This window comes from Asterias rubens, chromosome 14 (genome assembly GCF_902459465.1).
Source record: "Asterias rubens chromosome 14, eAstRub1.3, whole genome shotgun sequence".
NCBI classification, from domain to species: Eukaryota; Metazoa; Echinodermata; class Asteroidea; order Forcipulatida; family Asteriidae; genus Asterias; species Asterias rubens.
The window spans coordinates 12,480,279-12,503,171 of record NC_047075.1 but is presented as its reverse complement, the minus strand read 5'-3'; the positions used below and the strand labels follow the sequence as shown (position 1 = coordinate 12,503,171).

The window sequence follows — 22,893 nt, the reverse complement described above, 5'->3', positions numbered from 1 at the left end:
CACACGAATACAATGGCTGGGGATCACACAAACTACACGTAAAGTAATAGGAAAGGGTTTGTTTACGTTTCACCGCTATTTCGCAACGCGTTTTGTAAACATCACACTGTCAGGTTTGCCTGACCGGTGTAATGTCGCCTTTTCACGATGGATTTCCATCAGGAAGCGTTGAGAAAGTTATGTAGAATTTGTGGAAGAAGGCTGCAAAGTACGAGACATATCGAGAGCAACACAAGCCCTGTGGAGTGCTGCAAGTTCCGTAAAGAAATTTACACTTCATTCATTGTCAGTACCTGGGGAGACAGCAGCGATGTTCACCCACAACAGGTCTGTTCCAAGTGTGCACGATCGTTAAGGTATGTTTTTTCGCCTACGGGAAGTAGGGATGGTAGATCGTCGGAGTGTATTGTTGACATATCTTGGGAAAAACATCCTAGGGTAGGGCCGTGCAAAGTCTGCTCTGTGATCTTGAAAAGAGGCCGACCAGCAAAAATTAAGAAGACAAAATGCAATAATCTTACTACTACTACTACTAGTAGTAGTACTACTAACGACGACAGCATTGGGTTACCCATCGAGAATAATGGCAGCCTTTTCGAAATACCACCACTAATCGGGACATCCTATGGGCCTGTAACACCCCTTGTCGACATCATAGGGAAGTCTACCGATGAACAAACCATATTTGTGTGTTGTGTATGTCAGTGCATCCTGAGTTCATCCCCGGTGCAGACACCATGTGAGCACAATTTTTGTTCTACTTGTCTGTCTTCTTGGTTCAAGTTAAAAAAGTCCAGGCAAGTTCCATGTCCTGTGTGTCGTCAAATGGTCCACCTAAACCCTAAACCAAGTCAGCCAGTGCCCACAAGTCTTGCGGCTTCAACTAGTCAGTCTACTTGTTGCGTGTGTGAAATGTGGTACTGTAGGTAATCTGGAAAAGATGGCAAACCATTTCTGTCCAGCTAAACCCCCCAAGTATCTTGAATGTCACTGCCCATCATGCCCACCAAAGCTCGCTGACCCAGTAGAGTCACAGGCCAGTATTGCGGCAAAGCTTCTCAAAGATATGGCAACACATCACGAGAAAGGCTCGACAATTCCACCAGACATAGAGGCAGCAGCCGATGCATGGACCTGGCTGAAGCTTTGCATTAAGGACCGGATTGGGCAAATTAAAACACCTGGACGGGTTAGTATTGAAAGTTTGTATTATTTGTTAGTGTTGTTTTATTTATATATATTTTAGTTTGTGGCCTCTTTGAAGCTTTGGTGCCCCCCCCCCCAGCCTTACCTAACAAAAGATGGGGAGGAAATTTAAATTACAAAAGATCCAGAAATACTTTATTAAATAGCAAAGACGCCCTGCCCCAATAAATATAACATTAGTTATAATATGATTAAACACATATTGTATATGAATTTCATTGTATTATGGTTGTGTGGCCCAGGTGTTTTGACTATTTTACTTTTGTTTTTGTTTTTTTAACACAGCCAGCATATGTTCAGATGAAGCGCCCCCCTCCCAAGGATTCTACCCTTACCCGACCACCAACTGAGACCAGCCCTAGCAGTCTTGACACTGACCACACTCTCGCAATGATGCGAGACTGCCACCTGACATGGGATCAGATACGAAAGCTCAGGCAGTATGAAAATAGATTTTTTTTAATTATGATTTTGAATAGCGTTATTGTTTTTAAAATTGTAAGGTTATTGTTTGTTTGCATTAATTTTTGTTTACCAATCTACTCTATTTTGCAGATATTTGACCAATGCTGGTATACCATCAGAAAGGGCTATGCGAAATCGACAAGCTACACTTATTGGAGACAATCTGGTTGGTACAATGGAGCTAATGGTCCAGAGCTCGCGCAATGCAATTGGGTTAGATGGCCTCCGAACCATTCAAGTGCCTTGTGTAACTGTGCAGAATCTACACAGCATGATATTGGACTACTTGGACAGGCTTGAAATGTAAGAAAACTGAAACAACCCTTCATCGCAATGAAACATTTGTTTCAGGTTGTGGTCCAAATAGTCATTCCACAAAGAAATGCCAGACTTCCAGCATTCGGTTTGGTTTAGCAAGATGGTTACTCCATTAATTTTAAAGGTGTATTTTGTCAAACTTTTTTGGGGCGAGAGGCATAATGTTTGTTGCGCATAAGATTGTTTGTTAAAATGATCTCACTCAAACTACTTATTGATTTGTTTTGCTAACATTTTCAAAGGAATGGTAGCCTCACATGGCATGGCGGAATCATACCAGCAAACGAGATCTGGCTGAAATTCGGTGGAGATAAGGGAGGGAACTCCTTTAAGCTGGACTTTCAGATTGCCAACACTCATCACCCTAACTCACAGAACAACACTGTTGTCATTTGCTGTTTCGAGGCTTCAGACTCTGTCGTCAATCTTCAACGCGTGGCTGAAATAATGCATCAAATATCTGGACTCAAAGACCAGCATTGGAGGTTTGTGTTTTAAAGCAAATTAGTTTGACTAAATTAAACAAATTTGAAGCATTCCTGGAAATTTATTTGTAAACATAAAAACAGAGTGGTGTGATTTTTATTGTTACAAACTACACTTTGATTGACTTCATCTCAGTTACAGAAATTAAGCTTTTGTGCGCAGATAAGCTGCACGATTTCCTATTTTACTTTCACCTATGCCATTGAAAACTGAAAAACTCTTGCTGAGCCTCACATTTCCCTCTCTTTTTTGTTGCCCAAGTTGCATACCTGCATATATAAAGTGATACTTAAATTATTTTTGTCTTCTTTTCAGGGGTAAAGCTTTTCGCTTATTTGTATTTGGAGATTATGAGTTTCTGATGAAGATATATGGAATATGCGGCTGTAATGGTAAATATGCAAGTACCCTGAGATAATCAATCTACAAGCTACATACAGCTTAATTACACATAATACTGTGTAGGCCTTATCTTTTACACATAATTGAACTGGTTAATCAATATCAATGGTAGTACTGGCTCATTTATTTGTGACGGAAGATTGCTGTATGAGAAAAGAATATAGATTCTCGAGAGCTGATATGGTGGTTACAGCTCGACGTTTTGACGGGCACGTTTTTTTCTTCTTTTCGTTCTTTGAAGTTTCATTGTGTCATTCCATGGTGTTATGGTAAACACCGATTGATTTTACTACTGTGTCAATTAAATTTAAAGTTCGCCTATGTTTGTTTTACCCAGCACGATACTGCTGTTTGTTCTGCCATGCCTCAAAGCAACATATGCAACTCCCTCCTACTGATCGTGACCAGCACACAACTCCACGCACATGCAAGACTCTTCACAAAGACTACCAGGCTTACTTGGCACATGGATTAAAGAGAACTCTAGCAAAGGACATCTCGCATAGTGTTGTTGCTAAACCAGACCATAATTTTAAAGGAGCGCGATCGCGCTCCTCCGCGCTCCTTAATGTTTTCCAAGGAGAGCAAAAAAAAAGCGCTCCTTACAAATTTAACAAGAGCATGTTTTTTCAATACCCTAATTGTTGATTAAAATAAGCCGCTTGAATCTCGGAGTTTATAAGCCTGCTGCCACTTGAATGTTGCGAGTTGGCAGTGGCAAACGAGTCCTATTATAGTCTGCTTTTACTGTGTTTGCATGCGCGCGTGCTTGATGTTTACCGCAGCCGGTCACACAGACGAATGTGAGCGATTCCACACTGGTTGTGTTTTGCGCGCACGGGCTTGATGTTTACCGCAGCCGGTCACACAGACGTATCTGTGTGGGGCCTATAGAATTCCACACTGGTACGTGGACGGGCTCTTACACTAAAGTGTGGTACCGCAAATACACGCTCGTGATTGGTTAAGTATTTTGTCATGATAAAAGTATGCCGTAAAGGAGGGGGGGGGGGAATCTCCGGCCACCTGGCTGGACAAACGCATTTTGGAGTAAAAACAATTGAAAGGAATTGGGATCATGCACAGTAAATTAAGAGCCCCATGCTGCTCGACGTGAAAATTTTGTTTGCTTATGCTGGATTATGACATCAAGCTGTCAAGTGTTCAATTATCAACATTCTTGAGGTGGAATTTGGAAAGTTATGGTTACGAGACGGCACCAATAAATGACCGTGTCATGGTAACCAAAATTTGGTGTAAGGTTTGTCAGACATCGACAAAATCAAGCAGGATAAAAGAATTCGGGGACAAGCCCAAGACATGAGCTAGATAGAACGCCAAGGGACAGCCGACCGGAACTACTCCCATTTTGTGCATTTCGTCCGATACTTTTCGTGGATTCATGAAAACATCGTCAAATAATTATTCTCAAGATATACCTGCAACTTTAAACACTTTAACAACCCCACAGTGATAAAAGGGTACACTGCTTCGAATAATAAATACTTGTTGCTTACAAAAACGCTGTTTTAATGGCGAAAATGTGTGTCAAACTTCATAAAAAATGTCCCGCTGAATTACACACAAAATGGTGGCCATTGAGAAAGTTTTCGCCGTGACGTCATGAACTTGGGTCTCACTCGGGCCCACACAGCTTTGACGTCAAAGCTAATCGAACGCACTGGGGATGGTCAGACCTGGGTCGACCCAGGAAAGCTAATCGAACGCACCCGCAAGTAATTGTATGCCCCCCCCCCCCAACCCAAAGGATATTTTTGGCTCCAATTGAAGTCCCGCCCGCCCAGCTCTCGAGCCCAGCCCTCAAACCCCTCGTACAATTTTAAATAGCAACATTGCAACAACTACTGCCAGCGCGCGTCCTTCATTCTTGGCGCTTGCAACGCCGGTCCAATCACAAGTCACATATCGCGCACTGATGCATATGGAAGATCCCCGTACTACCCATTGTATGCAGATATTATTCCAGACCAATCACAAGCACACATGGTGTTGTTGCTCATGCATATGGATAAGTTTGCACTGTGTATAATAATTATTAACTGCATGTCCAGTACAAGTGTACAAAAGTATGGTCCGTGGTCGGCCCTGTGTGCAGTACATGTATGTGAAGCTGGCCGTGCCAAGGCAGGCTAATCAGTCGCGGTCGTTTTGTGGCGCGATCGACGATCGGCAGCAGTCGGTGGTTCCCCACACCGCTTCTAATACCAATACGGATTACGCTGACGTACATGTACACACTACGGTGCCGATGCGCACAGCCACAGACAAGAATGTTTCTTTGCTCTGGAGAGAGCTACAGACAACTACAGTATTAAACAAGCCCCAAGAAATAACAAAATAATTGAAAAATAGCGGACACACTTTTTTTTTGACAGTTTTTCTGTTATCTTTAGGCAAATTCACAAAAGATAATTACTATAAAAGTTAAGACAATTTCATTCTCTGCCATATTTTTACTTAGGCCCATTCTTTTTTTTCTCAAATTTTTTTTTGGGCAACATTAACAGCGGATAACCAAACTTTTTATTTTTAGGGGGGGGGGGTGCACAGGGGATATACATAATTGTGGTGGGGTCTATTTAATGTATCGAAACATTCATTTTGATTGCAAAAAAGTTGTTTCATGATTAAAGTAAACTCATTAAATTGAGTAAGAAAAAGTTAAACAACTGGTGAACTTTGTGTTCATTTTCTTGAGTACGTGTTCATTAAACTTGGGTTTTGTTAGCGAGAGCAAAACGCTCTCCTTAATTCATTTTCTTGAATTAAGGAGAGCGATTTACAGCTCTCCTCGGATTTATTAAAATGAAGGCCTGCTAAACCTATGATCGACATCGAAATTGATCATGTGAGTCTAACTAATCCGTGGTTGATTCTACTAAAAATTCTTAGTTAAAATTTACCTGTATTCCCCCCTCTTTTTAATCTGTTGGTTTTGCAGGTACAATTATAAATAGAATCAACTGTGAAAAGGATAGTGTACTATGTCTGTACTTGAACATAATTGTGGGTGTTGTTGACATCTACCTTTTATTTTCTATTGTCAGGTTGTACTGCCAAGCTTGCATATATCCCTTGGGATATATAAAAAGCTGTACGACATGCTGGAAAGCCACTGCCACAACCTTGATGTTAAGATCTTCAAGCTACGTGTTCAGCATGCAGATCCATCAGAGGCTTGTGAGACCAATTTTGATCAGGAGGTCATTGCAGCGTTCAAGGCCCAGCAGCAGCTCCAGCTTGACATCGAAAAGAAGAAGGCGAAGCTGGATGAAATAGAGGAGGAACTTCCACTGCACATGCTCTACAGACAGTTGAACGACGACGACGACGACCAATCGAATAACATGGCGAAACGTGCCTTACAACTGAGGACTGAGATACATGATTTGGTATGACGTTGGTTGGATTCACTTGAATTTTGAAGTTATGTAAAACATGGAGGATCACTGAACAGAATTGAACAAAAAATGTGACAAAATAAACTAATTCAAGTAATGAAAGATACTTGTGACTTAATGAAAGATACTTGTGAATAGTGTTATAAACTGGCAATTGTTCAATGCATACATTAATCATGAACTGATTATCTGAGTTTTTGTTTTTTCAAAATACAAAACTTTGAGTAAGATTCATTTAATAATTGACTGGAAATGTTCAATGTTCATGAGTTTACATTTGTTTATATTGTTTCAGGAGAACACCACCATTGATTTAGCCTTTGGCACTGGAGTGGTTGCTAGCTCACTGGATGAGGTTCTACAAAAACATAAAGTACAGCGACAAGCGTACCATGGCAAGGCCTTTGTTGGCAATCATGTGCACAAGTGTTGTCAGGTAAAATACATTAAGTGAAAACAAGTTTGTTTGTTTGTTGTGTTTTTTGTTGCTTTTATTTCTTTGGTAATCCACAATGATTAATGTCACTTGTAATTTAATTTTCTTATTTCATACAGCCCCAAGTCATATCAGACCTAAGATCAGCTCCTCGCACAACCATTGAATGTATGGCTTTTGAAGACATCCCCATAGCAAAGCACCGTGACCTCATCCATGAGTCAGCAACCATTGGCAGCAATTTCAACGAAATGATGTTGAAATTTGCCGACATACACCACGGCATCAACCACTGCAACAGTATAACAGATGGAAGCTTGCATCGCATTGGTAACATTTTAGGATCATATTTTGGGGCTACATAAACAAACCATTTTGACTGAGAGCACAGGTGTTTGCACTTATGGGGCGATCATAAAACTACACATGTAGGCAAAACTTCAATAAAATAACTCATCAGTGACAATGATCTTTTTTCACTATGGAATTTATTACCAAATTGTTCCGGTGGTTACAGTGTACATAAATGTGCATTTGAACGCCTAAAATGCTTTTAATTGCTTTCACATAACGTGCATCTAAACCTCCCTATTGTATCAATGACTGACACAAGTAAAACATACCCTTGCCCAGTATAATGTTAAAGCAGTGGTCACTCAGGCCATGATGACGGTGATGAAAATGAAGCGATAAAAGCAAATGAATGCAATCGTGCGCCTCAACAACCAATTGAAGTATTTTATATTTTCGTCTTCATTTCATCCAGATAATTGTGGCCTTTGTGACTGGCCCTTTAAATGCATTGCATGTACCTGTTGTAATTTCCCAACTCTAACCTTCATTTTCATGTTTTACTTATTCAATAGATTTATGCATTAAAGACTTCATGGCAGCATATCGTCGGTTGTTTCCAGGGGCCAGCATCACTCCAAAAATGCATCTCCTCGAAAACCATGCAACTGAACAGTTGGGTAGATTCAGGGTCGGATTTTGGTTGTTAAATGAACAGGGAGGGGAGCTTATCCATGCACACTTCAACAGGACCAACCGCGCCGTCAGTGGTATGACAAACAGGCTGCAGAGATTGATGGCTGTCATGAAACGTCATCATATTGCTACAACACCGGAGGTCAGGTCGAAACTCATCAGCTGTAAGAAGCAAAAAAAGGAAGAGTAAATGATCACATACAGTACCACACATCTGCAGACAAATTTAAGGGTGGGGATTATGAGCTATGTTTTCTAAGAAAAGTAAACCTGATTTTTCGTAAAAAAGGGTTAGCTGCAATCCAACTTCTGTTTCTGTAAAATTCAAGTGTGTACAAAAAGCCAACTTGGAATTTTTTTCCTCATTAACTTTTCAGTAGGTCGAAAAATAAAATAGTGCGAAATAGATTGGTTTAATCTGGTTCGTAATTAATAAGCAATGTAGGCCAACACTACTTACTTGTTTATCACAACCCTCAGCCTAGATTTGCATTTTATTTCACCAGGGCCCAATTTCATGGCTCTGCTTACCGTAATCAAAGAGTCTGCGCATATGTACGCCTATACGGAAGCAGGGAATTCCGCACTCATGTCAAGCGTATTCCATGGGTTAGAGCTCGAGCCGGGAATTTCTGCTTGTGCGCATGCGTAGTCCACGTTTACTATTCGGCAGTAGGCAGAGCCATGAAATTGGGCCTTGTTCACACAAACAAATACACTGTTTGCTCTAGACCCAGTAACTAGGGCGCTGTACTCCTTTTTCAAAATGTTCACATCATTGGTCATACTACTACTACTAGCGCCCCAGGTTAGGCTTGTATATTCCCATAGCAAAACTCCACGCTCGGCAGTATCCACGGGTGCCCTGCCTCAACCGTGTTGACTACGTGGTTGAGAAACGTACGACACCTGTCTAATCGACGGGTGCTGTACGTATCTCAACCATGAAAACAGCGCGGTTGAGGCAGGACACCCGTGGATACTGCCGAGCGTGTGACTGCCAAATTTAGTTTTGCTATGGAAATATACAAGCGTAACCTGGAGCGCTAGTACGACCGATGATGTCAAAATTTTGAAAAAGGAGTACAGCGCCCCAGTTACTGGGCCTATGACTGTTTGCTTATACATATCATTATAGGTGAAGGTGAAGTCGGGTAATAAAATAGAAAACACTTTCATCAAGAGACTGCAGTGCTGGCATGGCATGCATTGCTAGTCATTGAAATCATGTTGTTTCTATATTGATTGTACGTTATTTATTTGTGCCCTTGTTTATCATGTTTAAATTCATTAGCTGTTCTCCTCACTCATGGACCGGATTTTTTTTTGTCGGCAGTAGGCTCTACACCCAACCATGGAGCTATGATGAGTATGACCCACCAATGAAAGGACGGAAATAAATTCAGTCCAGACTACAGGGCCAAATTTTATAAAACTTTATAAAGCTGCTTGCAGAAAATATTGCTTGCCTTATTTTAATAACAAAATTAATATTATAATTATATATATCAACTTATTTAAAAATTTAAATTGTTTTGCTAGCACTAGCAGAATTATGAGCAGGATACCATATTATTATTATTACCAGTCATGACATTTGTACATGTGACAGAGTAGTTTGGCTGGTAACCTTATTTGTAAGCATAATTTCGTTGTGCTTAGCTACTTTTTGTGCTTCAGCAGCTCTATGAAATAGGGCCCACATGTGCACACACGTGCGCGCATGTATGTATTACATGTACAACAGTATACACAAAGCGTGCGAGCGAGCACACCAAGTGAGAAAACCACAATTTTCACGGACAAATATAACCTAAAAATTGCTTGCCCTTACCGTTTAAGCACATTATCTTGATCAAGGGATGCCCACTCTGGGTTGCAATGTAGACAACTACTTTCTGGAAATGATTTTCGAAACCTAGGCCACACGCGAATGTGGTGGTTGTTCAGCGACAAGCCAGGATCTCCTCTTGATAAAACTCCTCGCGGAAACACTCCTTTGAAGGAATGGATTTTCCAGTGCAAATATCATGTCTCTTGAAACTATTAAATTTCTCTTTCACATTGAGTAGAGGAATCATTTGCATGCCAAACCTCATTTGCATATGACCTCGTTGTATAATAAAATAAAGAAAAAGATAAGCTTTCGCCCGTTAGATTTGACCTAAATTAACATAAACAAACAGCGCCCTCTTTGCAGGTGCGGCGCACAATGGAAATTCGCCTAACTACTTTTGAACTGAGAGGGCGCTCTCTTTTGCGCTGAGTGAAACAGCCGTGCCCTCTACACAATCAACTCCACGTTATCGGGCCCCACTCATTGTAAAAATGCCATTCATAAAGCGAAACACAAGAAGGAGAAGAGTAAGCATATGCTTGAACAGAGCCCACAAGACCATCGAAAAACTAACATGGAAATACAAGTTTCAACTAGACAGAACAAGAAAATACGCAAACGCAACGAATGATTAATCAAGCAAAGGAACACATCTTCCAAACCAAATGTGAACGACTCAAATACACCACGGTCAAAATCTAAATTGATGCTAAAGAATGCTGGCATTCCAGAAAAAACGTGCCACTAGATAAATCAAGAGACACTTGCTATTCTCAACCGCCGTGTTAGACGAGCTGGCTGGTGCGTCAAAGAACACCAAATCAACCAAGGAGCGACGGATGCTGCACAACTTTGTTTGTGGTACCAGAATTCTCAAGAAGTATCGGCTGCTGTCCATGGTCCAAAAATCAAGTGGTTTGGGCCGACGAAACCTTTCACGGGCAACTGTGGACTTCTCTCCACAATGAAGTTAAAATATTTCTAGAAAGAGATGACAACTCGACGTTACCTCAATGACTACATTGGCAATCTTCATCCAGAGAAACGGCATTTTATAGGGTCAGACAAAACCTATGTCCTCACATCAAGTTGGTTCAATTTGCGTCCCGAAATACATGCTTGTGTCAAAGACATCAGAATTTGTCGCTGAAACTCAAGGCTCTCAAAAATTTGGGAAACATATCAACTGATAACCCAGATCAGTTCATCAAGGACAGAAATAAGCAAGAAGTGCAATCGGTACTTCAGCCAATCCAGACAGATCACATTGGCTTTGAGGAATGGGCTCGCGTTACAGTTGACAACAGAAAGAAAACAAAACTTCTTCAAGTTTCACTCAGCAGAGATGATTTCTGTGCACGATTCACGAAGAACGATCAAGAATTTCGGTTGCATGTTCTTCGCTTTCAGAACCAGTATCGTGCCATATCGAAATGCATAGAAGATTTGCCATCAGACCAGTGCATTGTCCACATGGACTTTTCGGAAAACTATACAGGTATTCCACTGGAAGAAGTACAAAGTGGTTACTGGGCACAAGACTCCGTCACCATTCACCCCATCGTAGTTTACCACAGAGATAACGAAGGTAAACTAGTCCACATGGGGGTCTAAGTTTTTAAAGTTAATATTTAATGCCTAAGTAGTCTATAACTGAAAAAAGTTTGAAAATCGGTGATGTAGTTCTTGAGAAATGGTCCCACTTCCGGTTGACCCAAAAGAAGAGGTCAAAAATGGGTCACGGATTTTCCCCAACAAAATTTAATGCTTAGGAATCTATAACTAAAGAAAAAAATTAAATCGGTTGTGTAACTCTTCAGATTTGGTCCCACTTCCGGTTGACCCGGAAGTAGAGGTCAAATCGGGGTCACGGTTACCCGAGGCAATTCCCCTATGCCTTATGAGTCTAATACTGAAAAAAACTTTGAAATCGGCCGTACACTTCTTGAGATAAAGTGCTGCAAAGGAAAACTCATTAAAGCTTCTAATTAGCATAAATTAACATGTGATGACGTCAGTCTTAAAATTGTATATTTCGTACTAATAAATTTCATAAGGTACACGATGGTATGCAACTTACCCCAATCCAATGCCTTTTGCAAAATCTCAATTTTGAATTGCATTATCCTTGAGAAGCTATTGCAATGCGTTGAATGTGACTGATAATAAAAATAATAAAAATCTCGACGAACCCGGAAGTAGAGGTCAACTTGAGGTCACGATTTTTCAAAGTTGATTTTTAACGCCCAAGATGTCCAAAACTGAAAAAAGTTTGATAATCAGTTATATAGCACTTGAGATATGGTCCCACTTCCGGTTAACCCGGAAGTAGAGGTCAACTTGAGGTCACGGGTTTTCAAAATTAATCTTCAACCCCCAAGGAGTCTATACCTACAAACAGGGTAAGAATCCACCGTGAACTTCCTGAGATATGGTGCTACAAAGATTTCCCAATTAAATATGCAAATGAGGGTCACGTGGTTATTTAACTAAGAATTTTAAAACTTTTTTGTCAGAGTAAAGCTTATGTTCTAAGCTTCAATTTGATATATGATTTAACTCTTTTGACCTTATGGTTTAGGAGCTAAGGAATAAACAAAAAACGTGTACAAATGCTATGGGGTTTTAGGCGGAAACAAAGAATAATAATAATAATAATAGTAATAATAACTAGACATTAGGTGTTTGTGAACAAACACAAAGCTGTTCCATGTTCTTTTGCTTTGATTATGTGTTAACAATACCAAGGAGTCTATAAGTGAATGTTTGAAAAATACTGTACAGTTTCTTGAGTTACGGTGCCACTTCATGGGGTGACGGTAAGCTAAGGCTAATCTCTAACCGGAAGTAAAGGTTAACAAAGGTCAACATGGGGTGACGGTTACCAAATGCTAATCTCCCATGCCCAAGGAGTCAATAACTGAATTTATTTTTAAATTGGTCGTGTAGTTCTTGGGAAATGGTCCACTTCCGGTTGACCCAGAAGTAAAGGTCAACATTGGGTCACGTTAACCCAAGGCTACTCTACAATGCTCGTTGAGTCTACAACTGAAAAAGTTTGAAAATCAGCTGTGTAATTCTTGAGATATAGTCCCACCTCCGGTTGACCCAAAGGTCAAGGTCAGTATGGGAATATGGCTACTTAAGGCTAATTTCTCATGCCCAAGGAGTCTATAGCTGAAAACAAAATTGAAAATCGGTTGTACACTTCTTGGGATATGTAGGGCTCAAGATTAGCTAATTAATTATTCACACGTGATTAAATTATTATGGATTGCAATCTATAACATCTGGTGAATATTAGTTCATTAATTAATGTGGCCGAGCAAACATATTCTTAGTATGCTTTACAGAATGTGCGAATTTTACTAATTAAAGTGACTGGACCTATACAAAAAGTACGGCGTTGTAGCCATGGTGCCAGGATTTAGCACCCAACATTTGCTCAACGTTTCTAGTTTGTACACTTCAAGAAAAAACGCCTACATATATGACGTCATGATGACGCCGGGTATTGTTAGGCCAGAACTAACATCTACACTGCAAGATATGTCTATAACTGAAAAAAAATTTAGGATTAGACGTATACTTTTTAAAATATGACAGATACAAGAATGGCTAATTAAAAAAATGTTTTTTATTAGACAAATGCGCGCGATCCAAGACAATGTGTCCCTTTAATGACATGGTTCAGGAGATATGATTTTTTGAACTTTAGAGCTTCCTGTTTGGACAGGAAGTAAACGACAGAGTGGGGTAGTCTTTTAGAATGAAATGTCACAAGTTGTAACCTAAGACAGCACAAACAAGGACATTATGACATCTGGTTCAGGAGATCTATGACACAATTGTTTTAATCATGGAATGATTGACGAGATACATTTTTTGTCACTGGCACCAGTGGTTTGTGGCGTGCTGTGATGGAAGAAGACTCAAATTTCAGTATCCTAACGCGAAGACGACGAGTCCGAAAATCTGACATTCATATGATAAAAATGTAAAAAAGTTGTCACCGTTTGGATTGCCGTGTCGTGTTTTGAATGTGTAAGCGCCATTACCAGGATGGGAAGTTTTATATTATATAAAAAGGAAGTAGGACTCCATGGTAATTTGTTTTTAAATTAGTTGAGTTTTTGTTCTAGTGAAATATTTTATTAGTGGATGAGACAATACAGGGGTGCACCGCACTAAAATTAAATAGGCAATTTTTAATACGCCAAACTAATTATCATAAGTTGTAGGCACTTAACCCTCCCCAGAGACTGGCTGTCTGAGCGTCCGTCACAAATCAAGAAAAACATAACATCACGACGTTGAAAATCCCAGCAATGTATTCAATGATATCCTCTCCTGTACCATAACACACACAGTCGAAGGGGTGTCAGTCAACAGGGGTCTATGACTTGGGTTAATTAGTGGGGCTGAGAAAAAAACTAAAAACAACAAATATTCCCATTGGGCCTGTGCATTAGTTTGTACACAAAGCAATGGCCGCCTGGTTAATGTCAATGACACCGAGGTCACGCGTGTGGTCGCCATGAAAACAGTTGTTCCCCAACTAGCTGTGTGTGAGTCATGCCGTCGATTTCACAAAACTCTTCCTAACTAAAGACTAATCTTAGGACTTGGGACGAGTCCCAACCCTGCACTGTAGCATGCGGACCTTAAGATTAATCCTAACTTAGGATGAGTTACTCGTCCTAATTCGAGATAAGACGAGTCCTAACTCTTTGTGAAATCGACCCCTGGGAGTGAAATTAACGTCGGCTGCTGGAGGAGGATGATTCAAAAGAGGGCGCTATCAAAAGAAGTTTGTGTGCACAGCTAGTTCGTCGTATGGATGGGGGACAGAATCCCCTTCCATACCGGAATCAGGTGGAACCTGTTTTGCGCGCGAGACTTAGTAGTCACGTGCGTGCGTTTACGCGCGCATCCGCAAGTTCTAGTTTTGGGGACGTTGGTCAACACCTGCGCTGGCCGCTGTATGTTGCTACGTTAGCACTCGACTCATCAGCAGAGAATCTCACCTTTGGAGAAAGGTAGGACTCCTGGAGTTCATGGAAATGTTAACGATTTCAGTGTAAAGATTGTATTTGTTGTGGTGTAAAGATCCAGTAGTGATTTTCTAATTATAATGTTTTTTATAGGGCCGACGGTGGTTGTTGGTCTTGAATAAGTTTGAATTATCAACACGGTCCTACCTTGTTGGCAGGTTGTTATAACATAGGATAGGAGATCCTGTATTGAAGGCATCCCAGAAATCAATGCAAAGCTTTTCATCTCTGCGCGCGATGTAAACAGTCCCTATAGATACAATTTTTGTGGTTTGACTTGCCAAGCAAAGAGTCTCCTCTTCTTTGACCAAAACTTAGAATTATGTGAGGCAGAGGCTCCACTGGTAATTTGCACTTGTACAAATGCAAAGGTACAAAAATATGTGGATAACTTTCCGTATGGCGCCACCACTTTTTCTCTCATTTTTACAAAAAGGGATATCTCATTCAGGTAAATTAGATATTAGATACTATATTATTTCATATCGAATGAAAAAGTGGTGGCGCCATACGGAAACTTTTCCAAATATGTCATACTGTCACTGTCAGGGTCATAACAAAAAATTTGCCTGCCGAAAAAGTTTCATCAAACATTTTTTCAATTCATAATTCACGATGATAAAATCATGTGACCGAAAATTCTGCTGAGCATTCTGGGGGAAAAAAATACAGAGGCTTAAAGAAGCCATGTGCCTTATATCATTTTCCAACACTCTGGATAATTGTTTTTTATCCCTCATATAATTATTATTAATAATATTAAAACTTAAACATTGGCTTGGTGATTCAATTATCACTGTTTATTTATATGCTTTATTATAAATGTTGCGAAACATAAAAAGACACAAAACTATTATAAAAAACAGATTTGAAAGCCAAGACTTATTTACACTTCTTTTTTTAATTTTAATTTTTTTTTATTTTAAGTTTTTGCTAATTACCATCGTTATATTTTTTAAATTAAATAAAAAATATTTTGAGTAAAATGAAGATAACTGCTGGCTAGAGAGTCATACACAAAGTTTCACAGAACACTTGAAGTCACTGCAGATGTTTCTTCCACGTAAGGCTTCACCGGGACACCGTACTTTCTTGTTTGCCTCGAAAACAGGTCAAACTCAAAATATGGGGACGCTATTGAAGTCATCGAATATCGGTGCATGGTGTGAAAGTTTCAATATCAAGTTTTAATATATTTTCTACATACTTCTTATAAACAAAGGAAGGCAATAAGGGCATCAGTTGATTATTAGGGCATCATTGATGTGGTGTCATTATTTTTTTTCAATTCAAAGAATTAAGGCAAAGTACATAAAAAACCGGACAGCGGAGGATATTTGTGTTGTGAGGTGTAAAATACTTATAATTCAAGTTGTGGTGGTACTCAGTCAGGGCAGGGTAGTAACGAGATTTTATTATGGTAACGAGTTACACTATTTTTTTAAGCTTACTCACTGACACTGGTTATTTATAAAAAATATGAGAATGCGTTTGGGGCGGGGGGAGCTATTATTATAGCTTTTTTGTGTGGAGGAGCTGCTAAAGCACTATCTGGCACTTTCTGTGGGTGTTGTTTGGTAGGAATGTGGTTTGAAATTGTATGCAACACAATTAAAAAGGGCAGGTTGGTTTGCCATGACATTGTCATGCTCTGTAATGCTGAGTCTGTACTTTTGGGTCGAGCATGACATTTTGATGTAATTGTATATTTGATTCTTATACTTTTTAGATGGCTACAGTTTTTGTGTGGACTTTGGGGGCTTTGGAAGAGCGTGGGGCTTCCCATTGCATTGATGTTGTCACCAAGGATCTTGTTGTGCGGCAGCTTTATACAAGTGTTAAGTCTCACTTGGAATTTTTAGTTTGTGAGAAATATTTGAAGGTAACCCATGCAACTCTAACATGTTCTGCAAGCAACCAGGACTTTATTAGGCTGACGGAGAAATCAAAGGTGAGAACTATGAAGATCGATAGGTATTTTGGTATCTAATTTATTGTTGTGCGAGTTAAATATTAAGATTAATTCTCAGCTTCCTGTAAGAACATCACAGACGCTGTTGACCATTGTTTTCTTAGCATTTATAATGATAAGAAAATAAATAAGATTAATATAGAATTTTTTTGTTTGAATTTGCAACTCAAGTAGATTATTATTTGTTTAAATGTAATATTTATATACTTAATGTACCTGGTGTATAAACAGAAACTGGGCAAAATTTCATTGAGTAGGTTAAGGAGAGAATATATGCTTTTAACAATTCATATTGAGCCAAAATGAGTAGAACTGAGTAATATATTATGATTTTGTTTTTTTCATCAGTACAATCACATTAATAAATGTGTAAATGTGATTTAACTGATGAACCAGCTGTAAGACTTGTGTATTACTTTTGTATTTCCAAGTTTATTGTGTTAATATTCTTATAGTACAATGTTCATTGTTATTTGACCTGCAGATATACAGGGGCGAGATTTTTGATTACAAGTGAAGCATTGGAGGTATTTTTGAATGCCCCAGTTGTGGCTGTTCGAGATGCTTTGAGCAAAGATCCATATGAACGCTTTTCTGTAAAGGGGACAGTAGTGAAGGTATGTGTCCAGGAAAGTTTGTTTGTCTTTTGGCGAGCTGTGTACAATGAACTGAATTCTCCAGTCTATTTTTTTTGTAATTGCAATGATGGTATTTCATGATGTGTATGTTTAGAGTTCATATAATTGTTAGGCTGAAGTTCGTTTTGGATTGACAAAATAAGGATTATAGTATTGCCCATGAGTACACATGTAGCTGGAAGTTTAGCAGAAGCACATTTTCAAATATTTTGTATCAGCTTATGTTTGTTATTGGTTTACCCACCTTCTCTTTACTACCTTTGGTGATACCATGGTGGAAGTTTAATGCTCTTTGTGCACAAGTATATTTATTCGTTTTCACCGTGATTCATCAGAAAAATTTACATAATATTGTACTTTACATGTACATAGGTAATTGCTGTGTTAGAGTCGCTGTGTTTAATCATGCAATAATTGTTAATTGTCTAAGTATATTGTATATTTTTCTATTGACATTTGTAAGGTGTCACCACTGAAGGAGAGTTCTCGATCTAAAAGAAGAGAATTGGAACTTGAAGATATTAAAGACAGGTCAAAGAAAGTATGTGTGAATTTGTGGAGACAAACTACGGATAGTGAAGCTATTGAGGTAGATACAACTGTTGGGGTGAAGAATATCTACTCCAAGGTGTACAACAACTCGTTGAATTTCAATAGTACCCAACAGACCATAGTTGAGGTGAGTAATGTTTTTCTTGTTAGTTAAAGTGTTTATGTATCTATATGTGCTGGTTATATTATGTTGTTTTATGGTTCAGAATTATAGACGTAGTCAATGCATTCTGTGTTAATTTTTTAAATAGTGAAATTGTTGAGTATGGATGTTTTAATTTGGAATTTCCATTGCACAAAACTTGATTGCTCAATAGTTTAAATTTGTTGAAGTGTTTATAGGTGGTAAGGTTTTGTGAACAATGTAATGTATACATTACATTGTTCACAAGGTTTTGTGAACAATGTAATGTATACATTACATTGTTCACAAAAACTTACCTAAGATGAGGTAAACAAATTGTATTTGTTGAAGAAGTGTTTAGATGTGTTTGTCTTTTTATAATAATATGGTTTTGTGATATTTGTTGTTGCATTTTTATTTTGTATACATTTGTACTTATTTAATCATAGTCATTTTGATTGCTGTGATTTGTTGAGTTAAATTTGTATATATCAGGGGGGTTGGTATGTCATTGGCAAATATCATGTTCCCTACATTTACATGCTATTGAAAGAAATGGATGAGTCTGATGTTTTGTTCTACCCTTCAGTCATGGAGGGATTGTCATCATCTGTGGCATCTGTCCACTTAGGCATCCTGCTGTCTTTCATGACATCCATCTATCCGTTTTTGGACTGAAATTCCAGATAGAATTGATACATGGACTTGTTACTTGGTGGGGAGTTGTCTTTTGGGAAGGAAGATTGGGATTGTTTTGGGTGTAATGGTCGAAGGTAAAAGGTGATGGTTATCGTGAGTCACAGCCAAATGGTCTTTGGATTGTAACCACAAGGTATTCATACTTCATAATTACTTTCACTCACTTATAGGCAAGGTAAAGATTTGGTTATTACAACAACAATTAATGACCATAAAAATCAGCGTGAGTTCATTTGCACAGGTCGAAGATCAAGGTTACAGTGGTGAGGTTAAGGAATATGGTTTGGTGATTTTCTTTGGTTAGCTAAAATGTATAAGGGCTGAGGGGTTTCAACAGCATCACTTTTATTGGTGTGTTATTTTTTATTTCAGTGGCATGTTGCATCTGGATACAGCAGCTAATGTGGAGTATAAAGTTGAGGAAGGATTGATACTTGACAGATTGGAGTTGGATTGCCTTGATGACTTGCAAGCAGCTATGCCTTTTTGCATTGATGTCATGTACAGAACTGTTGATAGAACTATCAACAAGTTTAACACAGAGTAAGACTGGTACATGTAAGAACTTTTACTTGACTTTGTTGTATGCTATGGATGAGTTTGGTTAATCCATGTCAAATAAAATTGTGTTTTGAGATTGGTACAGGTCACTCTCAGATTGGCTGAAATTGGTTTACAATACTCATGTATGGATATCACAACAATAAACAATACAAAAAAGTCCTTCACAAATCTAAAAGCTGTGCTGGAATTATAAGCCTATAACAGTGAGCATACCACCCCCTTCAAGAGATTGCGATTCGCCTCATTGAATACTTTGCATTTTGTAGTGTGTTGTGAATTGCCATTGAAGACGATACACAGCAGGAAATGGTAATCCAGTGTGTGATTTAAACTTAAATAACTCAGTTATTCTCAAAGAAGGGTATTTCATTGCCTTTTCTCTCTACAGGCTGCTGAACACTAATATTATTTGCAGAAAACCATTATTTAAATTTCCATACCCCACAACACTCAAAACTGACGAACAAAACAGTTTGTTGCTCATGTGTACGTGGATTACCTTGGCACATATGATTAACAATAAATAAGGATAGCTCTTTTACTTTTATAATAAAATGTTGGGATGCACTCTGATTGGTCTGATTTGTAGGTTATTTTGTGATTTAGATGGACTTTGTGAATAAGTCAATAAAGTGCCCCTAAATGAGGATATTGTTGTCCACATATCTGTTATGAAACAATGTGCTTGTATAGGGACCATTTATTTATGGATGTTCACCATTCTTTCACAGATTTGTTCTAAAGAACAAGGTAATATCTCTCGTGAACCAGTCTTCGACCAATCTGATTGCATAACATTTTCATGATACTTTTATGTATAGTATTATAAATTACATCATGAACATGACATGAAATCTGTGGAGGTCATGTATAAAACACTGTTTTGTTTGATCAGAATAAATTGTTTTCTAAAATTAGTGGTTTAATTGTCATATAAAATACATAACAAAAGGGACAATTTAATACATGTGGACAAAATACCTGGTATTCAAAAAGTTGTCTCACGAGAAATGGGAGGAGTCCCTCAAACATTGTTTGGTCCATTTGCCTGGATGCATCATGGAGCATAGTCAATATTTGTGTTTTAAGTTTTAAGTTGCTTGTACAGAAAATAAGGATTGGGGTACATATGTTTTGAGTCATTGGGTGACAGCTACTTGCTAGTACTACAGCACTTTTTTTTCTGGCGCAAATTATGCCATATTCACTTTGACAAACATTTGGGTGGGGGGTGTGCTTTATGTTCATTCATAAATATAACAAATGAATTTAAGCCAAATCTGAGAAGTGACCTGTTACCCTGGTTGGTTTATTTGACATGGCATGAGGCAAGTGTTTATATAGTGTGTTTGCTTTTGGTTTTACCAGTTTGTTGTACGAGCTGATGTTTTGATGTTTGTAGCAGTATATTAAATGTGTTTTCAGAATTGGTTGTGTTTTTAAGCTGCAGTTACTAGTTTTCTCTGAAGTAAATTGATGGTGATCTTGACTTGGTGTGTGTTTTTAGGTTCACATTGTTATTTTAGAAAAACACAGTGAGAGACTGAAATTACACTACTTCATGGGTTTGATTCTCATTGTCAATACAGTGGGCATTGCTTTTGGTTTTTTCTAATTGTTTTAAGTGATGGTGCTCAAGCTGATGTATTTCTTTTTTAGCAGTATAGCAAATGTTTTATTACGAATGATAACTGACACTTTTTGGACTTGTGTGTTTTTAAGAATCAAATTGTGTGTGATGATTGAAACATTAAGATGCTGTTTTTGTTGTTATTATATCTATAGATCTTTCTTTTGCAATGTCACAGACATGGGTTTCGACAAGCTTGATTGGCAAATGTATGGGTGGCATTTGTTTTGTAAAATATGTCAGTTTATTACTGTACCAATGTCAAAATATGTCACATGTCGTTAAGAAAAATATGTGTAATTCTGTCATTAAAAGGGAACCTTTGCCAAGCCACTTATTTTATAGCTACTCAAGGCCTTCAATACAAAATGGTGGTCAATGTTTGTAAACAAAAGAAATAAAGGTCTTTTGTATAAAAGTCAACGTGGTGATTATGTTTTCCAATGAATGTTTATGACTGTTATGTTCTTAGGTTGAAATAGTAAGAAACACAAAAAACAAGGCTTAGAAGCTGAATAATTTGTTTATATATCTTTTAAGGTTGAAATGAATGATGATCTTGATTTGGTGAATGTTTAAAGGATCACATTAAAAAAAATTATGACACAATCAGCGACTTTCGTGACTCATGCATTCACAATGTAAATGAGCCCAAAATAAATCAAGTAAATTAATGCAGTGTCCATAAAAATGCATGACATTGTTTGCACCATTGTGTAAGTAGACTCCTGAACTTAACGTATCTGGCATGCCAACTGCAACTAGGCGGTTTTGGCTATGGCTATAACTATGGCTACAACAGTTGCTACGTGTGATGTTGGTTATGGACATACTTCAACACATGTTGACATGTCAATCCAGGAGTAGTGGAATTGTAGTGATGTTGCCAATTCGAATATGGCCTTGTTGTAATGGTGAAGGTGTTTTTAGATACATTACTGTAAAATAAATATTCAAAGTAAATCTAGTTTGATTCTCATTGTCAATACAGTGGGTATTGCTTCTTTTTTAAAACTCTTTTAATGGAATGGTGCTGAAGCTGATCCCAACAAACATTGGGTAATGGGCCCCGTACGGGTAATGTTAGGGTGCGTACCGGCAGTACCGCTACGGTACTGCCCTTATTCAACCCGTAAAAAGCCAGTATAGGTTTGATTGTGGCGGACGTTGCAGGACCTGTTAGGGCACACCGTAAAGGTTCGTTACAGGCCCTGTAACCGTAACGCGGCACGGCAGATCGACCCTCAGCTGAATCAAGCTATGGACGATACCATTATCAGACTGAGTTAGGGGCGGGTGATGGCAACTTCAAATGCTATGACATTTTAATGCCGTTTATAATGTATTTGTTTACCATGCACATTAAAAGAAGAAACAAATCTTTATATTGTGAAGTTTTGAAATATTGTGCATTTTTGGTGTCTAAAAACAATAATTGTTGTTTGACTTATTTTCTATACCCCTTTCAATAATGCTTTGATTCACAAATTAGGCCCCGCCCCTTTACCGGTTTTGTTGTAAACATACGGGCATGCGGTACCGTTCCCGTAATGGACCTGTTCGAGTATTTCGGTACTTGCCAAAAACGCATGCGCAGCACCGTATTGCGCGTTGAGTAGCGCGCGTATACGGGCGCAGGCCATAGATATAGAATATAGTGTTCTATATCTATGGCGCACGCACGGACGCAGGCGTGCAAATTCACATTCGTGCGCTGGGCGGTAGTTTTTTTCTCACTTTTCTGCCGAACTTTAGATTTGCGCACGTACGTTCACCCGAAATCTGACAGAACTGTCCTCTTGTCCTCTGTATGACCCTGTTCTCTCCAACTGCTTCGTGACACCTGCTTTGGGAACATCAACACGGCAATATTTGGTGAGTTGGTCACGTTGTCGTGACGTTAACTGACCGAAGTTTTTGGTGTACACAGTCATTGACGGTTGATGATGCATGCATTCATAGTTGGTTGTTCTGTGACACACTGACGTTCTATCACTCTAAGTATTTACTCGGGCTCAGCTTGTAATTTTTTAACTATTTTATTGTGTTTAATCGTTTTACTAAGCTGTTGTGTTTCGAAAGTCTTCTTTTTATTTACGGT

At 38.7% G+C, this 22,893-nt stretch overlaps 2 protein-coding genes and 1 long non-coding RNA gene across 3 annotated transcripts; all 3 read left to right on the top strand.

The window, feature by feature from the left end:
* Positions 1-891: 891 nt before the first annotated feature.
* Positions 892-2,311, top strand: LOC117299705. Its single transcript, XM_033783258.1, has 4 exons — positions 892-1,189; positions 1,492-1,646; positions 1,762-1,837; positions 2,232-2,311. Exons 1-4 carry the CDS (start codon positions 941-943, stop codon positions 2,238-2,240), a joined length of 489 nt encoding a protein of 162 aa, XP_033639149.1. The 5' UTR covers positions 892-940; the 3' UTR covers positions 2,241-2,311.
* Positions 2,312-6,218: 3,907 nt separating this feature from the next.
* Positions 6,219-6,660, top strand: LOC117299431. The gene is made up of 2 exons (XR_004520074.1): positions 6,219-6,290; positions 6,595-6,660. It is a non-coding gene; the product is annotated as an uncharacterized LOC117299431 (long non-coding RNA).
* Positions 6,661-6,667: 7 nt separating this feature from the next.
* Positions 6,668-8,008, top strand: LOC117299430. The gene is made up of 3 exons (XM_033782967.1): positions 6,668-6,735; positions 6,855-7,065; positions 7,602-8,008. The coding sequence occupies exons 2-3, from the start codon at positions 6,906-6,908 to the stop codon at positions 7,910-7,912; spliced, it is 471 nt and encodes a 156-aa protein (XP_033638858.1). The 5' UTR covers positions 6,668-6,735; positions 6,855-6,905; the 3' UTR covers positions 7,913-8,008.
* The last annotated feature ends 14,885 nt before the right edge of the window (positions 8,009-22,893 follow it).

Coding starts and splice junctions, on each gene's coding strand:
- LOC117299705 (XM_033783258.1), top strand. CDS start 941: ATGGCAAACCATTTCTGTCCAGCTAAACCCCCCAAGTATCTTGAATGT. Junction 1,190..1,491: donor AAATTAAAACACCTGGACGG/GTTAGTATTGAA, acceptor TTTTTAACACAG/CCAGCATATGTTCAGATGAA. Junction 1,647..1,761: donor CAGATACGAAAGCTCAGGCA/GTATGAAAATAG, acceptor TCTATTTTGCAG/ATATTTGACCAATGCTGGTA.
- LOC117299430 (XM_033782967.1), top strand. CDS start 6,906: ATGGCTTTTGAAGACATCCCCATAGCAAAGCACCGTGACCTCATCCAT. Junction 7,066..7,601: donor TGGAAGCTTGCATCGCATTG/GTAACATTTTAG, acceptor CTTATTCAATAG/ATTTATGCATTAAAGACTTC.